This window comes from Tauraco erythrolophus, chromosome 12 (assembly GCF_009769465.1).
Source record: "Tauraco erythrolophus isolate bTauEry1 chromosome 12, bTauEry1.pri, whole genome shotgun sequence".
In the NCBI taxonomy this organism is placed as follows: Eukaryota; Metazoa; Chordata; class Aves; order Musophagiformes; family Musophagidae; genus Tauraco; species Tauraco erythrolophus.
The window spans coordinates 19,280,318-19,300,446 of NC_141476.1; the positions used below are offsets into that span (position 1 = coordinate 19,280,318).

The 20,129-nt window shown below is 53.0% G+C and overlaps 1 protein-coding gene across 1 annotated transcript; it reads left to right on the top strand.

Moving 5' to 3' along the window:
- The first annotated feature begins 150 nt into the window (after positions 1-150).
- On the top strand, positions 151-19,867 carry TRAIP (TRAF interacting protein). Its single transcript, XM_086619147.1, has 15 exons — positions 151-248; positions 1,495-1,552; positions 2,830-2,913; positions 7,068-7,107; positions 9,773-9,900; positions 12,570-12,664; positions 13,285-13,398; positions 14,340-14,427; positions 16,008-16,097; positions 16,329-16,417; positions 16,761-16,916; positions 17,117-17,165; positions 17,704-17,829; positions 18,374-18,424; positions 19,736-19,867. The coding sequence occupies exons 1-15, from the start codon at positions 151-153 to the stop codon at positions 19,865-19,867; spliced, it is 1,398 nt and encodes a 465-aa protein (XP_086475273.1).
- The last annotated feature ends 262 nt before the right edge of the window (positions 19,868-20,129 follow it).

Here is a 20,129-nt window from a genome sequence, read left to right on the forward strand (position 1 = left end):
GCCCGCGCTCGCCCCTTGAGGTCACTTCCGGGCCGGGCCGGAAGCGGCGGGAGCGCGGCCGGATTTGAATCGGACGGCGCCGCGCGGCTGCCCCGGTACCGGGGCCGCGTCCCGCCCAGCCCGGCCTGGCGTGGCCGCCGAGCCCCCGCCATGCCCATCCGGGCCCACTGCACCATCTGCTCCGACTTCTTCGACAACGAGCGGGACGTGGCGGCCGTGCCGTGCGGGCACACGTTCCACCGCGCCTGGTGAGCGCCGCGCGCCGGGGCAGTGGGGCGGGCGGGGGCTCTGGCCGCGGTCGGCAGCCGCTGCCCGGCGTGGGGTGCCAGCCCCGCGGGGTCGAGGGATCCCCGGCGGGGCGAGCCTGCGGCCGGCGCCGGCAGCCGTTTCCTCCGGCGGCCCCGCCGGGCCGCTCCGTGTCCGCTGCGCTTCTGGTCCTGCCGCGTCCCTCTGAGGGCGCTGCCCCGTCCCGCCGACCGGCGGAGGCCCCGGCGCTTTGGCAGCCGCAGCGGTTCCGCTTCGCAGGGGTTTAGAGGGGCTCGTGAAGCTGCCGCGGGAGCCTCGGCCGTGCTGTCGGTCCTTTGCCTGCGCTCCGTCCCCCGGGCGGGCCGGTGCCAGCGGCTTGCTCCTACACGGGGTGTTTCTCTGGAAGGAGCGGTGTCAGATTGGGAGCGAAGCCTCCCAGGCGGTTTCATGCTTTTGCTGGAACTGTTTTGCGAGTTTTTGCGTTGGAAGGAAACCTTCTGAGGAAATAAATTCCGTGTGTGGGGAGGGAGCGGGTGCTTTTCTCCTTGGCCAACCAACTCGGCGAGGGGCCGCCGCACGCAGGTGCGATGGTCGCTTCCTGACCGGCGGCACAGCTCGAGCTCCTTCTCCCCTAACAACCGACGGAGGAGGGAGAGCTTCCAAAGGTAACCTGTCAGCTCCAGATTGTTACCCTGCTCCAAAAATAAACCGTTCTGTGTGACGTGATGGCTTCGTTGCAAAACGCTTTTAGTAGCTCTCCCGGGGAGCCCAACAGGTTTGCATTCATCATCTCAGAGCAGAGACTGGCCCAGGCTCCCTCGCTCCACGGTGCGTGTCTGGTGTCAGTGGCACCTTTTGGAGCTGACCAAACTGGGAATCTCTCAGCTGTCGTCTCCTGATGTAGCAGCTCTCGTGCCACGCTGTGTGTGGATCCGTTCACTCCTGCGAAGCTCCAGTTGTTCAAAGACTCTCTCCCAGGGAGATCTGAGCTCTGTAAAAACTCTGCCCTGGTAAAGATAAGCTGGCACACTAAATTCAGCTGGGAATTGTCTCGGAGGTGAAGGTAGAGTGCATGTGCTGGAATATGGCTTTCTCGTTAGCTGCACCTCTGGACTAAACATTTGCATTTCTGCTTTTAGTTTGTAAGGAGTTGCGTCCTGCTGTCTCCTGGTGAGTTGGGGGGTGGCCCCGGCGAGCAGCGCTCCTGGATTTTAAGGATTCACTCTATATTTTCTTTTCCTTTCTCAGTCTCATCCAGTGGTTTGACACAGCACCAAGCCGGACTTGCCCACAGTGCAGAATCCAGGTAAAACCATCACCTCTGTACACCTCTGCGTTTCTATGGCACGATGCTCTGCTAAATGGTACTGAGGAGCCGTGGTCTGGGCTAGCGGTGACACAAGGAAAAAGTTCATGGAACGAAGTGGAGAGAGCTTTGTCTCCCCAAAAATAACTCCCCAAAGGCTTAGAGGGTGCACTCCCCTCAGCCAGCCTTCTGATGGGAAGGCGAGGTCCAAGGGTGCCCTGCTCCTGTCCATGTTTTAGCTTCTCTAGAAAGGGTCTCTGGGTTTTCATGGCTTTTATTTAGGCTGAGTAAGTATTGGCATGATGATAGAAAGGGCTGGAAGGGGTTAATCAGGACATCTGGCTTGTGTTTCTAGAGTACCCTGCTGCTTGCCTTCAGGAAAGCAGCCCATTCTGCTGCATGTGGTCCTTAAATTGAGTGCTGTCTTTGCAGCGCTCGGCCCTTCATTGAGAAAAGCAAAGGCTGGGGAGGGAAGGAAGGAAGGGTATGCCCTGCTCCTGAGATGGGAAGCCAAGGCTTGGGGCTTCAGTGGCTTAATCGAGACCTCAGCATCTTTGAAGTCCCTTTTGGCACCAGCCTGATGCTGCCAGTAGGTCTTGGTGTGTAGTGGCTGCAGGAGATGTTACCTCATGCTCAGATGTAGGTTTTTAGCCAGCTGCAGCTTCGGCTTGTTCTGTGTTCGTGCTTCTTTCTTCCTCTCAAGGTCCTGGCCCTTGTTCCTTCCCTGACTTGTTGATTCCCTCTGTTCTTCACTGCCTCTTACATCTCTGGGTTACCATGGAGTTATCGCGAAATAACATCTTATGTAGCAGTAACTATGCAATTAGCTGGTGTCATGACTGTATATAATACTTAAAACACAAAGCTGTAACTGCATGGGGAGGTGTGGAGAGCTATCAAATTCAATTACAGCACCTTCTGCCTGCAGAAAGCTGCACGTACTTCTGTCTTAGGATTTGGCATCATGTTAGCTCAGCGTCAGCTGCTTGGGCCTTAGCTGCCAGAGAACAGACTGCGCTTGATTCAGAAATGCCTGAATCTTTTTCTGCTGCGGCTCAGGAGCTTGGCTTGAGTCGTGCTCCCAAAAGTGAGCAGGGGGTCTGCTGCTGTGCTGACGAGCCAAAGCAGAGCATGGTTGCTAATGGCGTTGAGCACGTGATCTGACTTGCCTTTCATGGCCTTGAGACAAGATGATACCTTCTCCCCCTCCATCTGTCTTCCATATCCGTTGTGCTTCCATATCTGTGCCCATCACCTTTTCTGTCTCCTGTGTTTAGGTCAGCAAAAGACACATCATCAATAAGCTATTTTTTGATGTTGCCCTGGAGGAGCAGGCAGCACCAGATGCAGAGACCTTACAGGTAATTTGACTGGGTGTTTTTTCCGTTGTGTGATGCTTCAGCATCTTGGAAGCGTGGTCTGAGCTGCCAGTCCTCTACCAACAGCTGCTTCCTGAGCTGGTGGTTGCTGTGCGGTGCAGCTTTCAGACTTGAAGCACATCCGTGTCTCCTGCCTGTCTCTGTTCTCCCCCTTGGTCCTCGCCCAGTCTCAGCTCTGTGGTAACGAAGTCTCCATGTGGTGGGTTAGAGTTCTCCCGACCAAATCTTGTGTGGTGATTCGAGAAGCCTCCTCTGCTTCACTGCTCTTCCTTCTGGTTGTCACCTTACCTGGAAGACTTCTGGAGCAGCATTAAATAAACATCCAACTACTGCTTCTCTCTTGGGTCTCAAAGCCTTGGGGATGAGACTACAGAGCTTTTCTAAAAGGCAGGAGAAGGAAAATCCCAAATGCAATGAGTTGCTGCTGGTGTCTGCAGCTCGGTTGCATGTCAGCTCTGCTAAACTCTCTGGAAAGGAGGGACTGTTAAAGGAAGTGCCATCTCCTCACTTCTGTGCAGGTGAGTTTGTTTGCACAGACTGTAAGGAATTGGGACAGGGTGGTCATAAAGTCTTGGTTCTCCAAGATAAATTAGGAAAGGGACTGCCTGAAGCTGCACCAGCAGTGGAAGATAGTGCTGAGGCTGGGTCCTTCTGGGAACCTGGCTGGAGCTGGAGTGCTGGGTGATGTTCTCAAAGTGCCACCCTTAGGTTTGGAGAGCTGAGGATGCAAAGGCATGAATGCAGAGTGGCTGTTCCTTGTTCTCCTCCTCTGTTTAGTTTGGATGAGGCATGGCTCCTTATGTCTTGGAGTTATCTGTTCCAAAAAAAAGTAATGGGTTGACAGGCCAGTTGACCTTGGTATAATGGGACACTTGTACCCTCTTGTGTTTAGAATCAGCATGTGCAGCGATTACCATAATTAGCAGTTGCCATGACAATGCTATATGTATATTGTATGTTTTTAAAATAAAGCCAGCCAGACTGTAATGTCAGTAGCACTGTCGTTCTCGAAGACGGTTAATAAAGAAACTGAAGGCCGAAGTCTGTGTGCTGAGGAAATGAAAAAGCATCTCTGGGCACTTGAAGAAGGAAAGCAATGGCTGGGAGCGGATAAACATTCCTTTAGTACATATTCAGATCTGTTCTCACAAGTGTAAACAGATGAGTGACTCAGAAATGGGTTGACTGGAGAAAATTGCCCTAGAAAAGCTTTCTGTTCCCTCTCACCCCCACCTGAGGATCTAAGGTGGGTTCCCCCAGCCTTCCCCTCCAGGCAGGCTGTGCTGAAGAACTCCCTGGCTCCAGAGCAGGATGGTGGAGCTGCTCCTGCACAAGTAGCTTGATGGTAACTTATGCTCCTACCAAGTTTGTTGTGTGGCTGTCAGAGCAACATCTAGCCTGGAGTGCGCAGCTTTCCTAGTGAGGGTGCTGGGGCCACTATCCAACAGGAGAGAACCAAATATTTTCCGTGTAGATTAGTGTACTTAGTCTGTATGGGTGTTTACTGCCGCTTGCGCGAATTCAGGTTGCTGCTGGGCTGATGCTGGTTTGTCACCAGTTCCGTGTTGCGTGCTGCCTTGTTTCTGGAGGACACGGAGCACCTTAAGATCACTGGTTGGATTTAATGTCCATCTAGACTGAGTTCTGTCTGCGATGGGGTATCTGCCTCTGGCCTGGGCAGCAGTTCAGCAAAGCAAACATGTGGTGGGCCATCCCCAGGCTCTTTAAAGGCTGAGAAAGGAATTGATGACGTCCTCAGCCAGGAGTGATTTTGCCTGAAAAAGCCCCCAAGTCCAGGGTTTGTTGCCAACCACTGCCTGTCCCTTCCAGAGCCTGGGTATAGAGTGGTACTTGGGTGCATAATCAGCTGGAGATGTATCTGTGCAGCTCGCAGATGTCCTGAAATGAGGATTTGGCCTCCTGCCATGAAAAGGTTAGACTGGGAAAAGGGAGTGTGCTTCAATGTGCTAGAAGGCAGAGAGTGTAGCTGTGGTCTGCTTGTCTTGGGGAGATGAGCTTGGGATGCTCATCTGAGTACCAGTCTCGTGCACCTAGTTATGAGTGGTTGGAAGAGCTCCTTCATAATCTGAAACGTCTTCCTGTTGTTGCAGGATTACCCAAATTATCTTTTGGATAATAATCAAGTTTGGTGCTATTCCTCACTCCTGCTTCTGCTCTGAAATGTTTATGGTCAAAGGAGTGCTGGGTCTGCTTTGCTTCCCACCACTGGACATCAGTTTCAATGGAAACACTGGAGGGAACATGGTTCCCTGGAGAAGCTGCAGACCACAGGCTGAACGCTGCAACATGTCCAAGTGTTTCTGGGTGCTTGGCCTGGATTTATCCTGTATCAGTCTTAAAGATGGTCCTCAGTGATCAGAACAGTCTCCGTGTGGCTGTTCCCAGAGCAGGAAAGGTGTGAGTTTTGGGGTGTAACACCTCAGTGAGATGGTCTGGAAACTGACGCTTCCAGTTGCTTGTGATGTGGGGAGTGGAGAGCCCTTCTTCCAAGGGACACGAGGAGACTTTGGCTTTTCAGCTTGGTGAAAAGGAGGCAGGAGGAGGATGAGGATTCCTCCCTGTAAACCTGCTGGGAAGGGTAGAAGCCTGGGAGGACGGCTGTCTGCTTGTGGTCAGGATAGACTCGTTTGATCTTGGGAAAATGTGGTCTTGTAACTGAGGCTGGCAGAGAGAGGAGAGCTTCTATCAGAGGAGTGAAAATTGGGAGCAGCCTTTAGGAGCTGTGGTGGAGGATGAGGGATTTCAGATTAAGTTGACGAATGAGGTAATGTTACATAGCTGTCCGCAGTAGCCTGGTATTTCTTTGCTATCATGCTAATTAGCACATCTTGTGAGCTCACTAATCGTTCCTGAATAGGACTCTGAGGAAGCTCCTCCAGAATAGTTCCTGCAGCAGAGTTAATTCCATGTCAGCCCTCCAGCTGTTGTCCCCCCCAGGGGTCAGCTCTGCTAGGCTTTGCATTTAGTCCCTTCTGCTTACTGAGCTTTACATCCCATATTCTCCTTCCTGCCTGTATTGTCACTAGCAGAGCTTTGCTCCGGTCCTGTCGGATCCGTGGTCACTGGTGGTGCTATTCTCAGCTCAGATTTGCATGTGGCGTTCCGGGTTGCACAGATTTGTGTGCTCTGCTTCAGGACTGTGTTGGCATTTTGTTGTGGTTTTATTCCACTGCAGTTCCTGCCTGACTTGTTATGTGCTTTCCTCTGCAGTTCTCCAACACAGCTTTTTAAGTCATCTTCTGTTGACTCTTTCCTGTATGTATTTCTCTCTCTATTTTTTTGGGGGTATATATATACACACACATATATATTTATATATTGCCCTTCTTTGTAACCTCGCTATACTTCCTTTGGCTATTTGCCAGTGTTCATAAGTCATATCACTCCATTATCCAGAATTTAAAACTATGGGGGGGATTTACTGTCTCTTTCTAATCCTTAATGAAGATGTTACAAACGTTTAACCTTCCCCAGACCCCGTGGCGCCCAGGAGATGTTATGTGCCCTGCGTTTGGTATGGATTGGTTTATCGGTGAGCTGTTTACGGCCGTTTGAGCTCTTAGCTCATACCAGCATCCTGAACTGCAGTGACTTTAGCGTCTGTCAGAATGGTAGCTGGTGCCTTTTGACTGTATGCTTCGTTACCTTTTCAGATGTTTGGATGTGCCCTCCTGCCTCTCACCTGCACCTGATTAAAGTTCACTTCAGTTCAAAGCAACTCTCAATCCAGTTAGTCTGGCAACATCCCTGCCTTATTGCCTTGTTTAGGTAAAACGTTACAAAAATTGTTCCTGTCTGATTTCCTGTGTTTCCCTGAGAGCCTTCCAAAATTATTCAGCTAAAACAAGATGACTGACAGTGTGAGAAACACAAGGTTGACAAGGCTAAGACAAAACTGGGATCTTCTCTTCTCCCCCTGAAAAATGCCAGTTGGAGGTGCTCTGTGCATTCCCTGTGACAGTACTTGTAGCCTGGTGCTTGCTGTTACCGCGTTCCCTTCTTAGCTCCTGGCTGGTGCAAATGTCCTGCTGAGAAACCTCTCGGGTCCTTTTAAGATCTGGTGAAGGCTCCTTTGCGGGGCGTTTCCTAATAGAGTTTTCTGTGTTGCGTTTCAGAATGAACTGGACAAGGTGAAGGCTCAGCTCTCCATGAAAGGTGAGTTCCAACTGCCTGCGGGGGATCAGCAGCCCACCATGGGCAGGTCCTGGGCTCTGCCTGTGCCAGGTGGCTTGCCCAGGCCTGAGGACCTCCTGTGCAGAGCACACCCCTTTCTGAAGCTGAGGGCATGGTGCAGGCTGTAAATTGTTTTGCTGGTGCAGCTTCTTCAGAGCTTTTTCTGAAGTGAGACCACCTAAAGCTGTACAAGGTTTGTAAGACAAAGGCAGAGTCCACAGCCTGGCCCAGCTCTGCTGTAACCGAGGACCTCTCAGCAATTTTAGAGATGTATATGCAATTTTTTCTTTGCCCCTTTTCCTAGTCACAAGCTCCAAAAGTGCAGCAGAGCTATATCTGGAGGAGGCGTGCTGAAAGCAAAACCCTTGGTTTGCTCACTGGGAAACTCACAGCTGCATCTGGCAAAGGCTCGTTCCCTCCAACAGATGAGGGGGTAAAAGTGTTGCCCAAAAGCAGCAGTGGGAAGGCTTCGGATTTGTTTGGCTGTTGCAGTGCCACATGTGTCGTGTGAAGAGCAGACGGAGTTCAGTGTGCGCACTTCCATTTTCCCATCTTTAATTTTAGAGGATGTTAGAGGGAGGCAGGAAAAGCAAAAGCCCTGGAGACTTGTCGATGGGTTTTAAGTATCGTCTGTAGGCAGCCTGTCATCAGAACATGAGTCATGAGCAGCGAAAGGAAAATGTCAGTCTGAGTGACAGAAATCCAAAGACACACTAGCAGAAGGGGAAAAAAAATAATCTTTAAAGAATGCTGGGGGCTCACCCACGCCCCGAGAGTCGTCTTTCCTCTGCCTTCCCTGCGTGCACGAGACAGACACGAATAGCCAGTAGGTTGAGGATTCAGTCCTTAGCCTGAGAGCAGAATTGGACGGTCTGCACGTCTCTATTCTGAGGCCTGTTCTCTTGCCAGCTTGGTTGAGTTTAGGGACTTGGTAGAGAGCCAGATCTTCTGGGGAAGGTGGCTGAGATTCTTGCTAGGATGTTATCCAAGAAAAACTGCTCGAAGGCCCGCTCATCTTCTTGGCGTCTGGTGAGTAGAGGTTGGATTTGATGTTCCCTGTCCCATTCTCTTTTCGTATTGGAAATGAGAAGCTCCTTCCCACCTCCTGCCTCCTTTGCTGTGGGCACTCTGCTCTCTGGTGGTTCTTGTGTATAAATTCTTCGCTTAAAGATGTGCTTTGTGCTGCGTGCTGTAGAGGAGCTCTGTAATTGCCAGTCTCTGATCAGCTTGCAAATGGCTCTGGAGGCGCGGAGCTCGGAGCAGACCCAGCAGGCGCTGTGGGAGGCACTCTGAATGAGCTGAGAACTCATCCCTGCAGCATGGGGAGGTTTGACTCCTGCCACCTGCCTCTGGGCAGCTGGGAACGGAGGAGGGGGAAGCCCGAACTCTTTTGGTGGGTGTGGAGTCCCTGCAAATGCAGAGGAGCGTCTCCAGGCTGTGCTGCCTCTGGTGAGGAAGGGTTATTGAGATCAATGAAGAAAAAATGCTTTCCTAAGAAAGAAATGTTTCCCATGCCACCTCTGTGCTTCTGCTGGGATACGTTCCTCTCTTCTTCCCTGGTCCCACGTGGCTCTTCCTCTGCCTGATTGAGTAGTGAAGCTGCACTGCTGGTCGTGCTTCTATGGGATGTGGTGGCACAGTTTGAAACTGGATAGCTTGCAAGGAGAAATAGCTTTTTGGAAAGGCACTAATTTGCTCTCTGCTATGGCCAGGCTGAAGCCATGGATGATTTTAGCAAAGACGGAAGACGCTGAGCTGGAGATTTCACCCTGCTCTCAGTGGGGTTAGACTGAGGGGTTGCAGCTTTCCCTCTTTACCCAACTGCTTCGAGCTGTCCGGTGATGCCGGCTGTTCCCTGCTTAAGTCTGTCGGTTCCTGATGGTGCCTGTTGCTTTGTGAGCTGTTCTTCCCTTGTCTCAACAAAACAAATTGAAATCTGGTGGGGTTTTTTCTACTACATTCTCTCTGGTGGTCAGAGGCCTGTGCTTTGTTCCTGAGCTGCCTGCATCAGGGGGGACAGTGGGACTCAAAAGTTTTGTGACCTGCAAACAAACGGGTGCTCTGGGGAATCTACTTCAGCTGTCGCATGTCCTGCAAAGTCCCCAGCGGCCAGCAGAGCTCTGCTCTACTGCCTCTTGCCCTTTGGCATAGGTGCCATGGAGAGGGTAGCTGCAGCAGCATGGTGGATCGCTGCACGCAGCTGCCCGACAGGCCCCGAGGGGCTTCCCTGCACATAAGGCTCCATGTGGAGAGGGTGAGCTGAGGGCTCGGCTCTCCAGCTCCGTGGCAGCTCATTGTAACTCCAGGACAGTATTCCCTGTGCAAGCCCGGCTTTGAGAGCAGGCAAGAGTTAAGATGCATCAGCTTAATGCTAGCAGGGCTGGCACTGGAAAGCTATTAAAGAGAACTCGTTATCTTTAGTAAAGAAGATCTTGAAGCCTGCTGGCACTGGGAGAAGCAATTGCTTAGTACAGACCCTGGTGCAGACAGCACTTAGGGAAATGGCTTTCTGCAGGAATGGCCAACTCCTAGCAGCCTGGAGCCTGAGACTGCAAGCAATGTCTGTTGTTGTGCTCCTGTTGCTGAGGGGCAGCTGAAGTCTGGGTTACTGGGCCGTGACCTTTTTCCTTTTTTTTTTCTTTTCCAGAGAAAGAAAAGCGAGAATGCCAGGCTGTTGTGGATGGGCTGAGAGACACTCTGGATGTGCGCAATGCCACGATAGAGTCGCTCCAGAAGGTGCTGGGAGAGACAGAGATGCTGTGCTCCTCTCTCAAGGTACCTTTCCCATCCCTGGCAGGACTTGAGCACTAACCGTTGCACAGTCAACGTTAGTTTTGTTGAAGATCTCCGCAGGCCCTGCTAAGAAAAAGATGGTGCTGGCTGGGTTTTGGATCTGGTGCCTCGAGACTCCTGTCTCTCTGATGTCAATGATGGAAGGGCAGTGTAGCTGGGTTTTTGTTTGGTTTTATTAATCCAAAGCAAGTGGTGTTGCTGGTCTCGAAGTCCTGAGCGTGCCCCACTTGGGAGTGATTCAGAGGCGTAAAAGCCAGGCCCGTTGCTGCATACTGAAGGCAGAGAGTGCCGTGGTGGGAGAGATGCCAGCCCAACCTGGGGGATGCTGGCCAAGCCTTGCTAATGAAGCAGCAGTGCTGATCATAAAGGTAGCAGTGTGAACCGAGAGTGGGAACTGGCCCCGCTGCCCCATTGCCGAAACACCGGCTCCCTGTGGTAGAATGTTCTTCTGAAATGGGTTTAGGCCAGGCGGGATTCAAGGAAAATTAGCTTCTTAGTTTGATTGGAGGAGAAATCAAACTGAAATATATGGAGGGGGAGTTGCAAGCTTCAGCTGAGTGGGATTCAATCCAGCTAACTCTCCTGTCTCTGTTCTGTTGCCAGGGCCTTCCTTTGGTTAGGTTAGTAATGTGTGAAGTCCAGGGATCAAATATTCCTGTTGTGTTTCAGCGTGCAGTGACTCAGGGTGTAGTCATGTTCTGTGCGTAAACAGCGAGTGGAACAGGGTAACAGCAGGAGCTGCTTTGTTGGGATGTCTTGTAGTGAGCAGAGCAACTTTGCCTTGGTGGTGGGCTGGGACGGGCGGTCTCCACTGTGTGACAATGACGTGCCTGTCACAAAAAGATGGGGTATAGGCAGGTGGGGTCGTGAGCTGCAGGCTGAAAGGCAGGGTAGGGTCAACTGTGCTTCCCAAGATCTCTGACCCAGTAGCCTAAACTGCATTGTGTTCCTTGACCTGCAAGGCCAAGTGGCCCAGGGAGAGCTTGTAGATGGGTTGTGGGGTCATCTTGCTGTGCGGCACCTGCAGCTGGGCTCTTCCTGAGAGTAACCAGTCCAGGAGGTCTGCCTGTCACTAGCAGGCAGGTGCTATCACAGGGCAGAAGGAGAGATATAGTAAGGAATTAATGCCAGATAGGCCTTGCTGTGAGCCAGCACAACTTTGTCTGACCATGGGATTGTATCCAGTCTGCTTGGGTGGAAAGGCAGCCTGGGCCATGCCAGAGATGATCCTGAGATCCCGGCTGTACCAGTGACAGGATACTTCTGCTGCTCCCTACTCCTGTAGAACAATTGTGACAGTGGAAGCTGGTGTTTGTTGCTCAACTCAACATCTCCGTGCTTGGCTTTCCTGCCTTGGCATCTCAGGAGGAGGCTCTGTGGTTATCTTGTCTGTTACAAAACCCTCTGACTATGCTTAAGTCTTTTTAATGAAAGCTGGGCAGGGCAGAAGGATTAGGGACCTGGAGGTATCTTTTCTGTGGTGTACGAGGTTTCCCAGCTGAATACCAAGCACTGTCTCATTCTGCATCATTAAAGATTAAAGCACTAAACTTCTGCAGCGAAAACATAGGCTTAACTAGCTGCGACGCAGGTCAAGCCCGCAGGCTGCAAGCCGTTCCTGTCTTCTGCTCGCACTGTCAGCTGCTGCTGAACCTTTGTGTGAGAGTTTGCTGCTGTTTCAGGCTCTCTGAGGCTAGGGACTCTGCTCCAGCCTGGCACGAAACATTGCTTTGGGGATCTGAGGGGTAGAGGGCTCTGGTTAGGAAGAACCAAAGATGGGCTCTGCTTAAGCGAGAGCAACACGTGAGCCTGCAACGCTGTCCCTCTGTGAAGTCCCAGCAGTTTCACAGCGGTTTGGTTTCTGTGGCAGGAAGTGGATAAAATCCTTTAATTTTGGTGTGGAAGGGAGCTTTACGAGGTGACGGTCTTTGGCCAGGCCTCTCCCTGGAGTCAGTGCTGGGCAGAAACCAGGCCTGGAGCCTCTTGTAGGTGCTGTGCGAGGTGCCCAGGCACACGCAAACCTAGGCAACGCAGCTGTTTTGGAATGGTGCTAGTTCAGGCCAGCTTTCCTCTGCCACGCTGCAGATCTGTGCTTTTTCAGCTCTGCTGAGGTTCTCTATTACTGCTGCCTGCTGCTGGAGAGCCTGGAAGGGTGATGGCTGCAATAGGCTCGCAGCCTCTCTGAGTGGGTGAGAGAAGTGCCCAGGTGGGTGTCTCGTTTGGCTGAGGTCTCTAAGCAGCTAAGGGCAAGGAGAAGTGGGAGGCTAAAGCGAAGGGATCAGCTGTGTGTGGAGGAGAAAGCCATAGCAAGGTTTGCTTGCTGTGGACTCCTTCGCTTTTGAAAAACAAATTGTCGCTGCGGCCAGGAGGCTACTGCGCAGCCCCGCGAACGCTCCCCGCAGAAACGCTGCGGTTTCAGCGCTAGACCGGTCTTGTGATTAGCGCTGAGACCCTGCTGCGCGTGCAGGGAGCAGGGCTGGGGGTGCAGTGGGGAGGGAGCTAAACTCTCCGTAATCCCGGGCTGCCGAGGTGGCGATAGCATTAAGAGCCGATGTACGTTCCCAGCTGCCCGCAGTGCGCATAAGCCAGGATGTTTCTCTAACAATCCCTGGAGCCTTCCTAACGGTCTGTGTGTGCTTGCTTCTCTGCAGAAGCAGATGAAATTCCTGGAGCAGCAGCAGGAGGATAACAGAAGTTCAAAGGAGGAGGCCCGCCGCCTGCGAAACAAGCTGAAAACCATGGAGCGGTGAGATCCTGGGCTCTCCCTGGGCCTTGCAGGCTGGGCTGCCTGCCTCTCCCCTTCTTGAGAGGGAAGGAGGGGTCCTGCCGTACCTGCTGCAGCACCCAGCTCCATCTGCTGGGTTGTCTTACCCGTGAGGCTGGAAACTGCTGCATTAGCAGGCCTGCCCTTGCCTGTCTGTACTCTTGCCCCTGCTATGTTTCCAGACTGCTGCTCTCCCTAAAGAGCAGCAAGGCATGGTACTGTGTGCAGGCTGGCCTCACCTCTAGTGCTTGGAGCGTGGCTACATGCCATTCCTCTTATCAGAGGATGTTGGGGCAGAATCCCAGCCCAGGAACAGTCAGCCACAGGACTATAGGGTTCAAGAGCTGCGATGTTGGCCCCATGTGCAGTATCTGTGTACAGCTGCCCCTTCTCTAGTCTATCCACCTAGTTCCACTCTTCCCTAGCAAAAAGCCTGGCTTGTGGTGGGGCAGTGGTGTCTCTCTTCCCCCCTGGCCTGACACCCAGAGTGTCTGCGGCAGGATCTCAGGCTGCACCAGCTCCCCAGGGGGAAGCAGGGCTCCAGTCTCTCCCCCAGCTCTGTTCGTGACTCATGAGCTGAGGGTACTTTGTTTTTCATGCAGGATTGAGCTGTTGCTTCAGAGCCAGCGCCCCGAAGTGGAGGAGATGATCAGAGAGATGGGAGTTGGGCAGGCAGCCGTGGAACAGCTTGCGATCTACTGTGTCTCGCTGAAGAAGTAGGTGCTGCGGGCTCGGCACAGCCAGCTCATGCTGTCCTGGGTGTGCCTGGGGAGAGCCCTCTGCCGCGTACGGGCAGGCACATGGGCTCTGCGGGGCTCTTGCCACCTGTTTGGGCCTCCGCTGGGTTTTGACTGACAGATCCTGGGGACGTGGATTGGAGCCTGTCACACCGAACCGTTCCTGCTGTCACTGTAGTGACACGCATGTCACCATGGGAACTATCTCCAGAGTTGTCAGTGCACCTCTGAGGTGATGATGATTATTCCCTCGTTCTCCTCTTGCGCCCCGGTGGGAAATGAGGGGATGAGGGGCTCTGGGTTGTACCCTCTGCTGCATTGCACTGTGCAGCTGTGGCCTCGAGCGCACTGTGGCAAGGCGAAACCTGCAGTGCTACCCTCCCCTACCTGGAAATCCATCTGGTCCTGCTGGGCAAAACCACAGCTTCTTTGGGGCCCTTCTGATGGCAGCTGAATAATTGCAGCTTTGATACAAAGCTGTAATGAGGGCAAGTGTCCCTGTGGTGTAACGGGGAATGAATGCGCATGGCCAATAGTGTGAAGTCCTCTGAAAAGTCACTTAAAGCAAAGTCCTCTGTTTGCTGCCAGCATGGGGGCTGCTCTGCTGTCTGTCTGTTCCACTGGCAACTGAAATGTCTCTGAATCCGGTTTCTGTTTTGCTGGTGAAATCTGTTCAGGCCCTGTTCTCAGGCATAGAATCCCATGCAGGTTTGTTCTGCCCGTGGTGTAGCGGTGTGTTTGACACGCTGTTGGTCAGCGTCGGTATGCTCAGCGCTGTTCCCTAAAGGGCTTTGTGTCTCCTGGGTTTTCTCTGGTGGCTCTGCAGTTGCAGAGCTTCAAATTAAGGGTTGCGACTTGTCTCTGAGAAGTTCTCGCTTGATTCTATTGCAAACAGCGTGACTCTTCTGATCTCTTTGCAGGGAATATGAAAACTTGAAGGAAGCTCGGAAGATCTCTAGTGAGATGACAGAGAAGCTGAAGAAGGAGCTGTTTTCTGTCAACAGCAAGGTAAAGGGAGAGTGTGAGTCGCCAGAGTGACATCTGGTCTGTAGGTCCCTGTCAATAATTGTGGCCCAAGCCCTCTGCAGGGACCCCTCCCACACTGAGCACTACTTGAGCACTACGGGAGGTGTGGAAGTATCAGGCTGGGGTTTCTGGGTCAGGGTGAGACAGTGCGGTGAGTGAGCGGCTCATGGGCTGTTGTCAGGAGGGCAGTCTGGGGATGCTGATGGGGCAGCATGTGCAGAGACAGCCAGAGTTTGGCAGGGAGCCTGGACTGGAAGGCAGCAGCACGCAGGTGCTCCACTGCTTCCGTTGGGTTCTGGAAGCAGCACTGCCTTCACCCTGCCACACTGCTGAGCGTGAGCTGGCTCAGCTGCCAGCCCCTCCTGCTGCAGAATCGGGCCCCTAGGAAAGGTGGGAAGGTGTCTGGAGGCAGCACCAGTTGAGCAGGGCTTAGCCCTGGCTTGGCACAGCCACACTCACACCCAGCCTTGTGCCTTCAGCTGACTGAACTGGGCCGAGGCTCCTCTCCAGGTGGGAGAGGTTCCCAAAGCACGGTGGGTACGTGCAGGTGGCTCTGTGCAGAGCCTGCCTGGACTGGTCCTGACCTGGCGCAGAGCTCGGAGCTGCTGACGTGCCTCTGTTGCTGTGCTCCCCCTGCTCCAGGCCTGGCTGGGCTCTCTTAGCTCAGGTTGGGAATCGCTTTCTGCCCGTTCTTGTAGCAAGTCCCCAGGGAAAGTGTGTGTTTAGCCTTGCTCTCCAATGCGCAGGTGTTCCCTTAGGTGTCCCCATGTCCAAGCTCACAAAGTGAGAGGCTGTGGGTGGCTTTGACCTATTTTCGTTACTCAGCCATAGCTGCTGTGGTCCCCTCAAATGGAGAAGGGGGTTCTCAGATTGCTGTGCTGCTCCCCAGGGGAGTTAACCCCTTAGACAAAGTGCTGCTGCCAGAATTGGGCTGCTTCTGGCTGAGTCAGTGCCAAGCTACAGTCACCAGCTTGGGTCAGGGGGATGCGAGTCAGTGCACTCAGAGCTCCGGGCTTGGCTGACAGAGAGCTGACTGTACCGGCATGTTGTGGGCTGGCCCAGACCCCCGAACCCACAAAAGTCTCTGATGTGGTAGCAGTCCACTTCTCGACCCCAGATCCTGCCATGCTTCGCTGTTGAATCAGGCTTGTCCGTGTGCCAGTACTGCTGATGCACAACCCTCCTCCAGCTGTGGTTTGTCATTCCTGTGCTCTGGTGTGTCCGAAATCCCGCAGGAATTCAGAATGCAGCCACCAAGCGTTAGAGCAGGGAAAAACTTGTCACCGTCAGGGGTAAATGCTTGAGGAAATGCTGTGGGAAGGTTTGTGTTGGGCGAGCAGCCCTGGAGATCCCTCTGCAGGCAGCTCGAGGAAATGGACAGGCATTCGGTTGCTCTGATACAGGAGAGATTGGTCAGAGACTGCCACGGGAAAACTGAGCCCTTAACCAGGGGACAGTAGCATGTGCTGCAGAGCACAGTGCTCTGGCAGGGGATCCGCAGTCTTCCTTACCTACGTGTTGTAACCAGCACTCTGCTCTTCGGGGGGGAATTTGTTCTGCAGCTGCAGAGAACAGTTTCAGAGTTGGAAAAGACAGAGGAGGAGTTAAAAAGCACCCAGAAGGATCTGAAGAATGCGGACAAGGAGATCTTGGTGAGAATATCATTCCTCAGTCTGCAGTAACTGGCAGCTGGCCATGGCCTGCAGCTGAAAAGCCAGGAGTTATGCTGGCTTTTGCTCTGTGACTAGGTTACCCAGCCCACCTTACCTCTCTTATTTACCTGACCTCTGAGCTCCACCTGATGCTGATTTATGGAAAAGAAGCAAAGTATCTGCTATTAAATCTTCCCTTATCTTGCTGTCTACTTTCCCTTTTCCTTCCAGAGTTTGAAGAAGAAGATAGACATCCTGCAGGATACTCTGAAGGTCCCATCTGTAACCAGAGAGACACTCAGTCGACTGGTCTTTGAAAGGTTAGTGAAGTGTATCCTCAGATACAGGCCAAGGATGTAGACGGCAGGTCCAAAGTAAGAGTTGACAATTTAACTAGCCGGGGAAGCAGAGACTTGCTAGTCTGGCAGCACGATGGTTTTTCTCCTTTTATCCTATCCGAGGGTGAACGGTAGTTTGGGGCATTGACTATAAACTCAGGGATTTGGGTTGTCCTTTCTTCGGCTTGTGAGCAGAGTGGGGCTCTGATCCTGCTCCCGCTGCTGTCCTGCAACTCAGTCATGTAGCGTGCAGCTCTGCCTTCCTCTCGTCTGCTGGGAGCAGGCAGTGGCCTCCGGATGGCTGACGCTGTGCGTGGCCTTGCAGCCCCGCTCCCGTGGAACTGCGGCACCCGAAGCTCCACCGCCCGGCCCACAGCGATGAGATCAATCTAGATGCTACTTTTGATATGGACACCCCTGAACATCAGCCCTGCAAGTCTCTCTTCAGCCCTGCAAAAAGACAGAAGCTGAATAAAAAGCCGTGAGTTTTCCCTCCTCTTTCTGCTTCCAAAGGAGATGAAAGTCTCGCTGCTTTGGAAGTTGCTGTGTGAGATCAGATAGCTCTCCAGCTGCCTGATGGTGTGCTGCAAGTTTCGTCATCATTTGCTTGGCCTTGTTTGTCCTTGCCAGCTCCACTTGTATAATAAATCTCTGCTGATGTGCTCCTTGGGCTTCTTACAGGTCTCCTGTGGTAAATCTGGCAAAGAAAGTTCTGAAGGAAACAGTGGAGGTAAAAGGACTAATCTTGATTTTCTGTATCACCTCTTTGATTCTGCTGTTAATAAGCTTGGGATGAAGGACCCATTTTCTCCGTGTAGGAGATGCTGTGACCATAGACCGACCTGTCTATAAAACCACAGTACATGCTTCAAAGTGCTTTGCTTGACAGTCTCCTAGAAACACAGTATTGCTGCCTCAGGCCTCCTGGAATCGGGCAGGAGAGGGAGGGTGGGGACCCACGTGCTTCTCGCTCATTATCCTGGCTCAGATATGCTTGGCAAACACAACGTGGGGCTGACCACAAAGGCTGTGGGGTCACCTAAGGGGGACGTTCTCCTGGCCTTGCTGGGTGTGATGTCCTGCCTCCCAGGTGCTGTTCCACATGAGTCTCCGTGGGAGGCTTGAAGCTGCTGTTCTCTGGCCTGACGTGGTACAGCAGTAACCATGGCCCTAAATAGCTGCCTGCATTGTTAGTGCTCCCTGTGTATGGACTAAATTCAGCAGATCATGCTGGTTAAAGAGTTTTTCCTCATTATTTTGTGGGACAGAACTGGGCGGATGATCTGGAGGATGATGCTCTTAAAGGACTCTTGCCAGCATTCATCAGGAACTCTGTTGTCTCCAAGAAGCCCTCTTCGGGTAGCTTGCTGGGTCCCCACAAGAACACGGGTACTGTAAGTATGACTGTCCAGTTGGTGAGCTTGTCGAGGGCTGGCACTGCACACCTCTGTCCTGAAGTGACCCTGCGGGAGGAAGCAAATGAGGCTCTTACCTTGCCACATACAGTGTGTGGAAAATAAATCTTGGAGCATGACCTGGCTACTTCCCAGTCCTGCAGAGCTCCGGGGATGACAGATGCTCGTTCCCTTCCTGGCAGCAGACTAAACGGCCCTCCATGTCTCGTTCCTCCACCTCCTTGGAGCTTTGGGTGTTTTCCTCATATTCCTTAGTTCTAGTGATAAAATCCTAAACCTTGCTGTTGCTTGGAAGGCTCAGCTTACTTGAGCAAGTTCTCAAGATATTCAAACTTTACTAATACCCTTGGATTTGTCTTTTTCCAAAGGCGAGGGCTTAGCACAAGTACTGAATGTTTCCAGGTGCTGGTAACCCCTCCCCAGAAGCTGTGGCCTGCAAAGCTCCCCCTTTCCCATAACCAACCTGAGGAGAGGTAGCCAGGGCTCTGTGCTGCTGCTCCAGTCTTGTTTCTTTCTCTCTTAGGTGAGGATGGGATATGATGGCTTGGGAGGCAGAACAAAGTTCATACAGCCTGTATCCTTTCCTGCAGCTTGCATGGCAGTAGTGATGCTGTGGGGACCTCATCTCTGTTCCTCCTCTTCGGTCTCAGCCATCCTGGGGAGTCCTGCCCCCTAGTCAACAAAAAACGGGCTAGAACCCTCGAGGAACCATCAGATTGCTCTCTATCTGACTCTGGACAAGTCTGAGCTCAGCAAAGACATCAAAGACCTGAGCTTGCTGAGAGCATTATCAGAGGTAGCTCATTCAGAGGAGCATATCAACTCGAAATTGGTACAATTTGCAGGGACTGCCTACACCCTTGGGATCTCAGAGTAGCAGTGCAGCCTCTTCCTGCTGTGTGCCTGCTGCCTGTGCAGCCAAAGCCTCCATTCCTGTGGGACACCGCTGCTCTGCCGTGCCTGTCCTGGTGGGCAGCATCACAGTGGGTGAGGAGCAGCTGGGCTGAGCCCACCCAGCACTCACCACGCAGGAGCAGTGCCCTCTCCCATGTGGGGGCTGCCCTTCCCCAGGCAGTGCCATCAGAGGCGTGTGTGGTGCACGTGTGGCTCTGATATTGCTCTGGCTCCTGGTCCTGGTTTTGAGGGACTTTTGCTCTTCGTAGAAAACTAGGAGGCTGAAGCAGAGGAAAAATGATCAGCTGGAAGGTGTGACCTGCCGAGAAGTCTTGAGCTGCTGCTCCTGTGGCTTCAATGATTCAGGGTGGAGGAACCAAATGGCAGGTTGATGCTTGAGCCAGATGTCTGGGGCCAGATGTGCCCGTGCTGCCAGCGGAGGTGAATGGAGGTGAGCAGCCATCCCACAGCTGCCTCTCACACAGGGCTGGTGGGGCAGCTCATTTCTCAAAGGCCTTTCAGTGCTGCAGCGAGTGGCTGCTCAAGACCCTTTGCAGTTCCGTGATGTTTAGTTTCTGCCGCTTTTGTGTCTCTGAAGGTTTGTACGATGCCATGTGAGTTAAAGAGGACTTGCTGCTCCAAGGGCTCTTCCCATGGGGTTGCTCTGCCTCGGGATGCCGCAGGCTCTGGCTGCTGTGCCTTTCCCTGGGCAGTGTCCTGGCTCTGACACACAGCTTAAACGCTGTTTTGTGTGCAAAGGGGTAGCACAGGAACGAGAAACCTTTCTTGTCCTGGTGAGACAGGAGCATGCCTGAGTCTGCTGCTGTGAGTAGGGGGCAAAGCCCAGCCTGTCCTGCAGGGGGTTTTTTCTTTAGGTGCAAATGTATGGCTAGGTCCCAGCTCTGTGGTTCAGGCTAGTCTGCAGGAGGTACAGGATCACTTGTGTCCCCAGGGCATTGGTCTCTACTTTCCTTGACGGTTTTACCTCCAGACAAACCTGGCAGAAATCCGTCCGTTAGCAGTAAAGAACAAGAAGAAAAACGTCTCCAGGCCAGCGTCTGCAGCTCCCTCCGCATCTTCCTCCAGCAGCAGCCAAGCCAGACTGGACACTTTCCTGCAGTGAGAGCCCCTGCCTTCCTGGGGAGCGGCTGGGCAGGGCGGCTGCAGGGCAGAGCACGAAGCAATGGGCAACCACCACTGCGCGGGGGGGGGGGGCAACCACCGCTGCCCAGGGGCTGTTTGCAAAGCACCAACACTGCATCGTGGGTGAGATGAGCTGCCCTGGGGAGAATCCTGGCCTTGCCACAAGCTGATGGGAGACCAAGCCTCTGGCTAATGCTTGGACTGATTTACCCCACCTTGTTTTACTCCTCCTTCCTCCTATT

Bases quoted from the DNA above. Each gene is read 5' to 3' on its own strand.
- TRAIP (XM_086619147.1), top strand. From the start codon at position 151: ATGCCCATCCGGGCCCACTGCACCATCTGCTCCGACTTCTTCGACAAC. The intron at 7,108-9,772 runs GTGAGTTCCAAC...TTTCTTTTCCAG, and splicing joins GGCTCAGCTCTCCATGAAAG to AGAAAGAAAAGCGAGAATGC. The intron at 12,665-13,284 runs GTGAGATCCTGG...TTTTTCATGCAG, and splicing joins AAGCTGAAAACCATGGAGCG to GATTGAGCTGTTGCTTCAGA.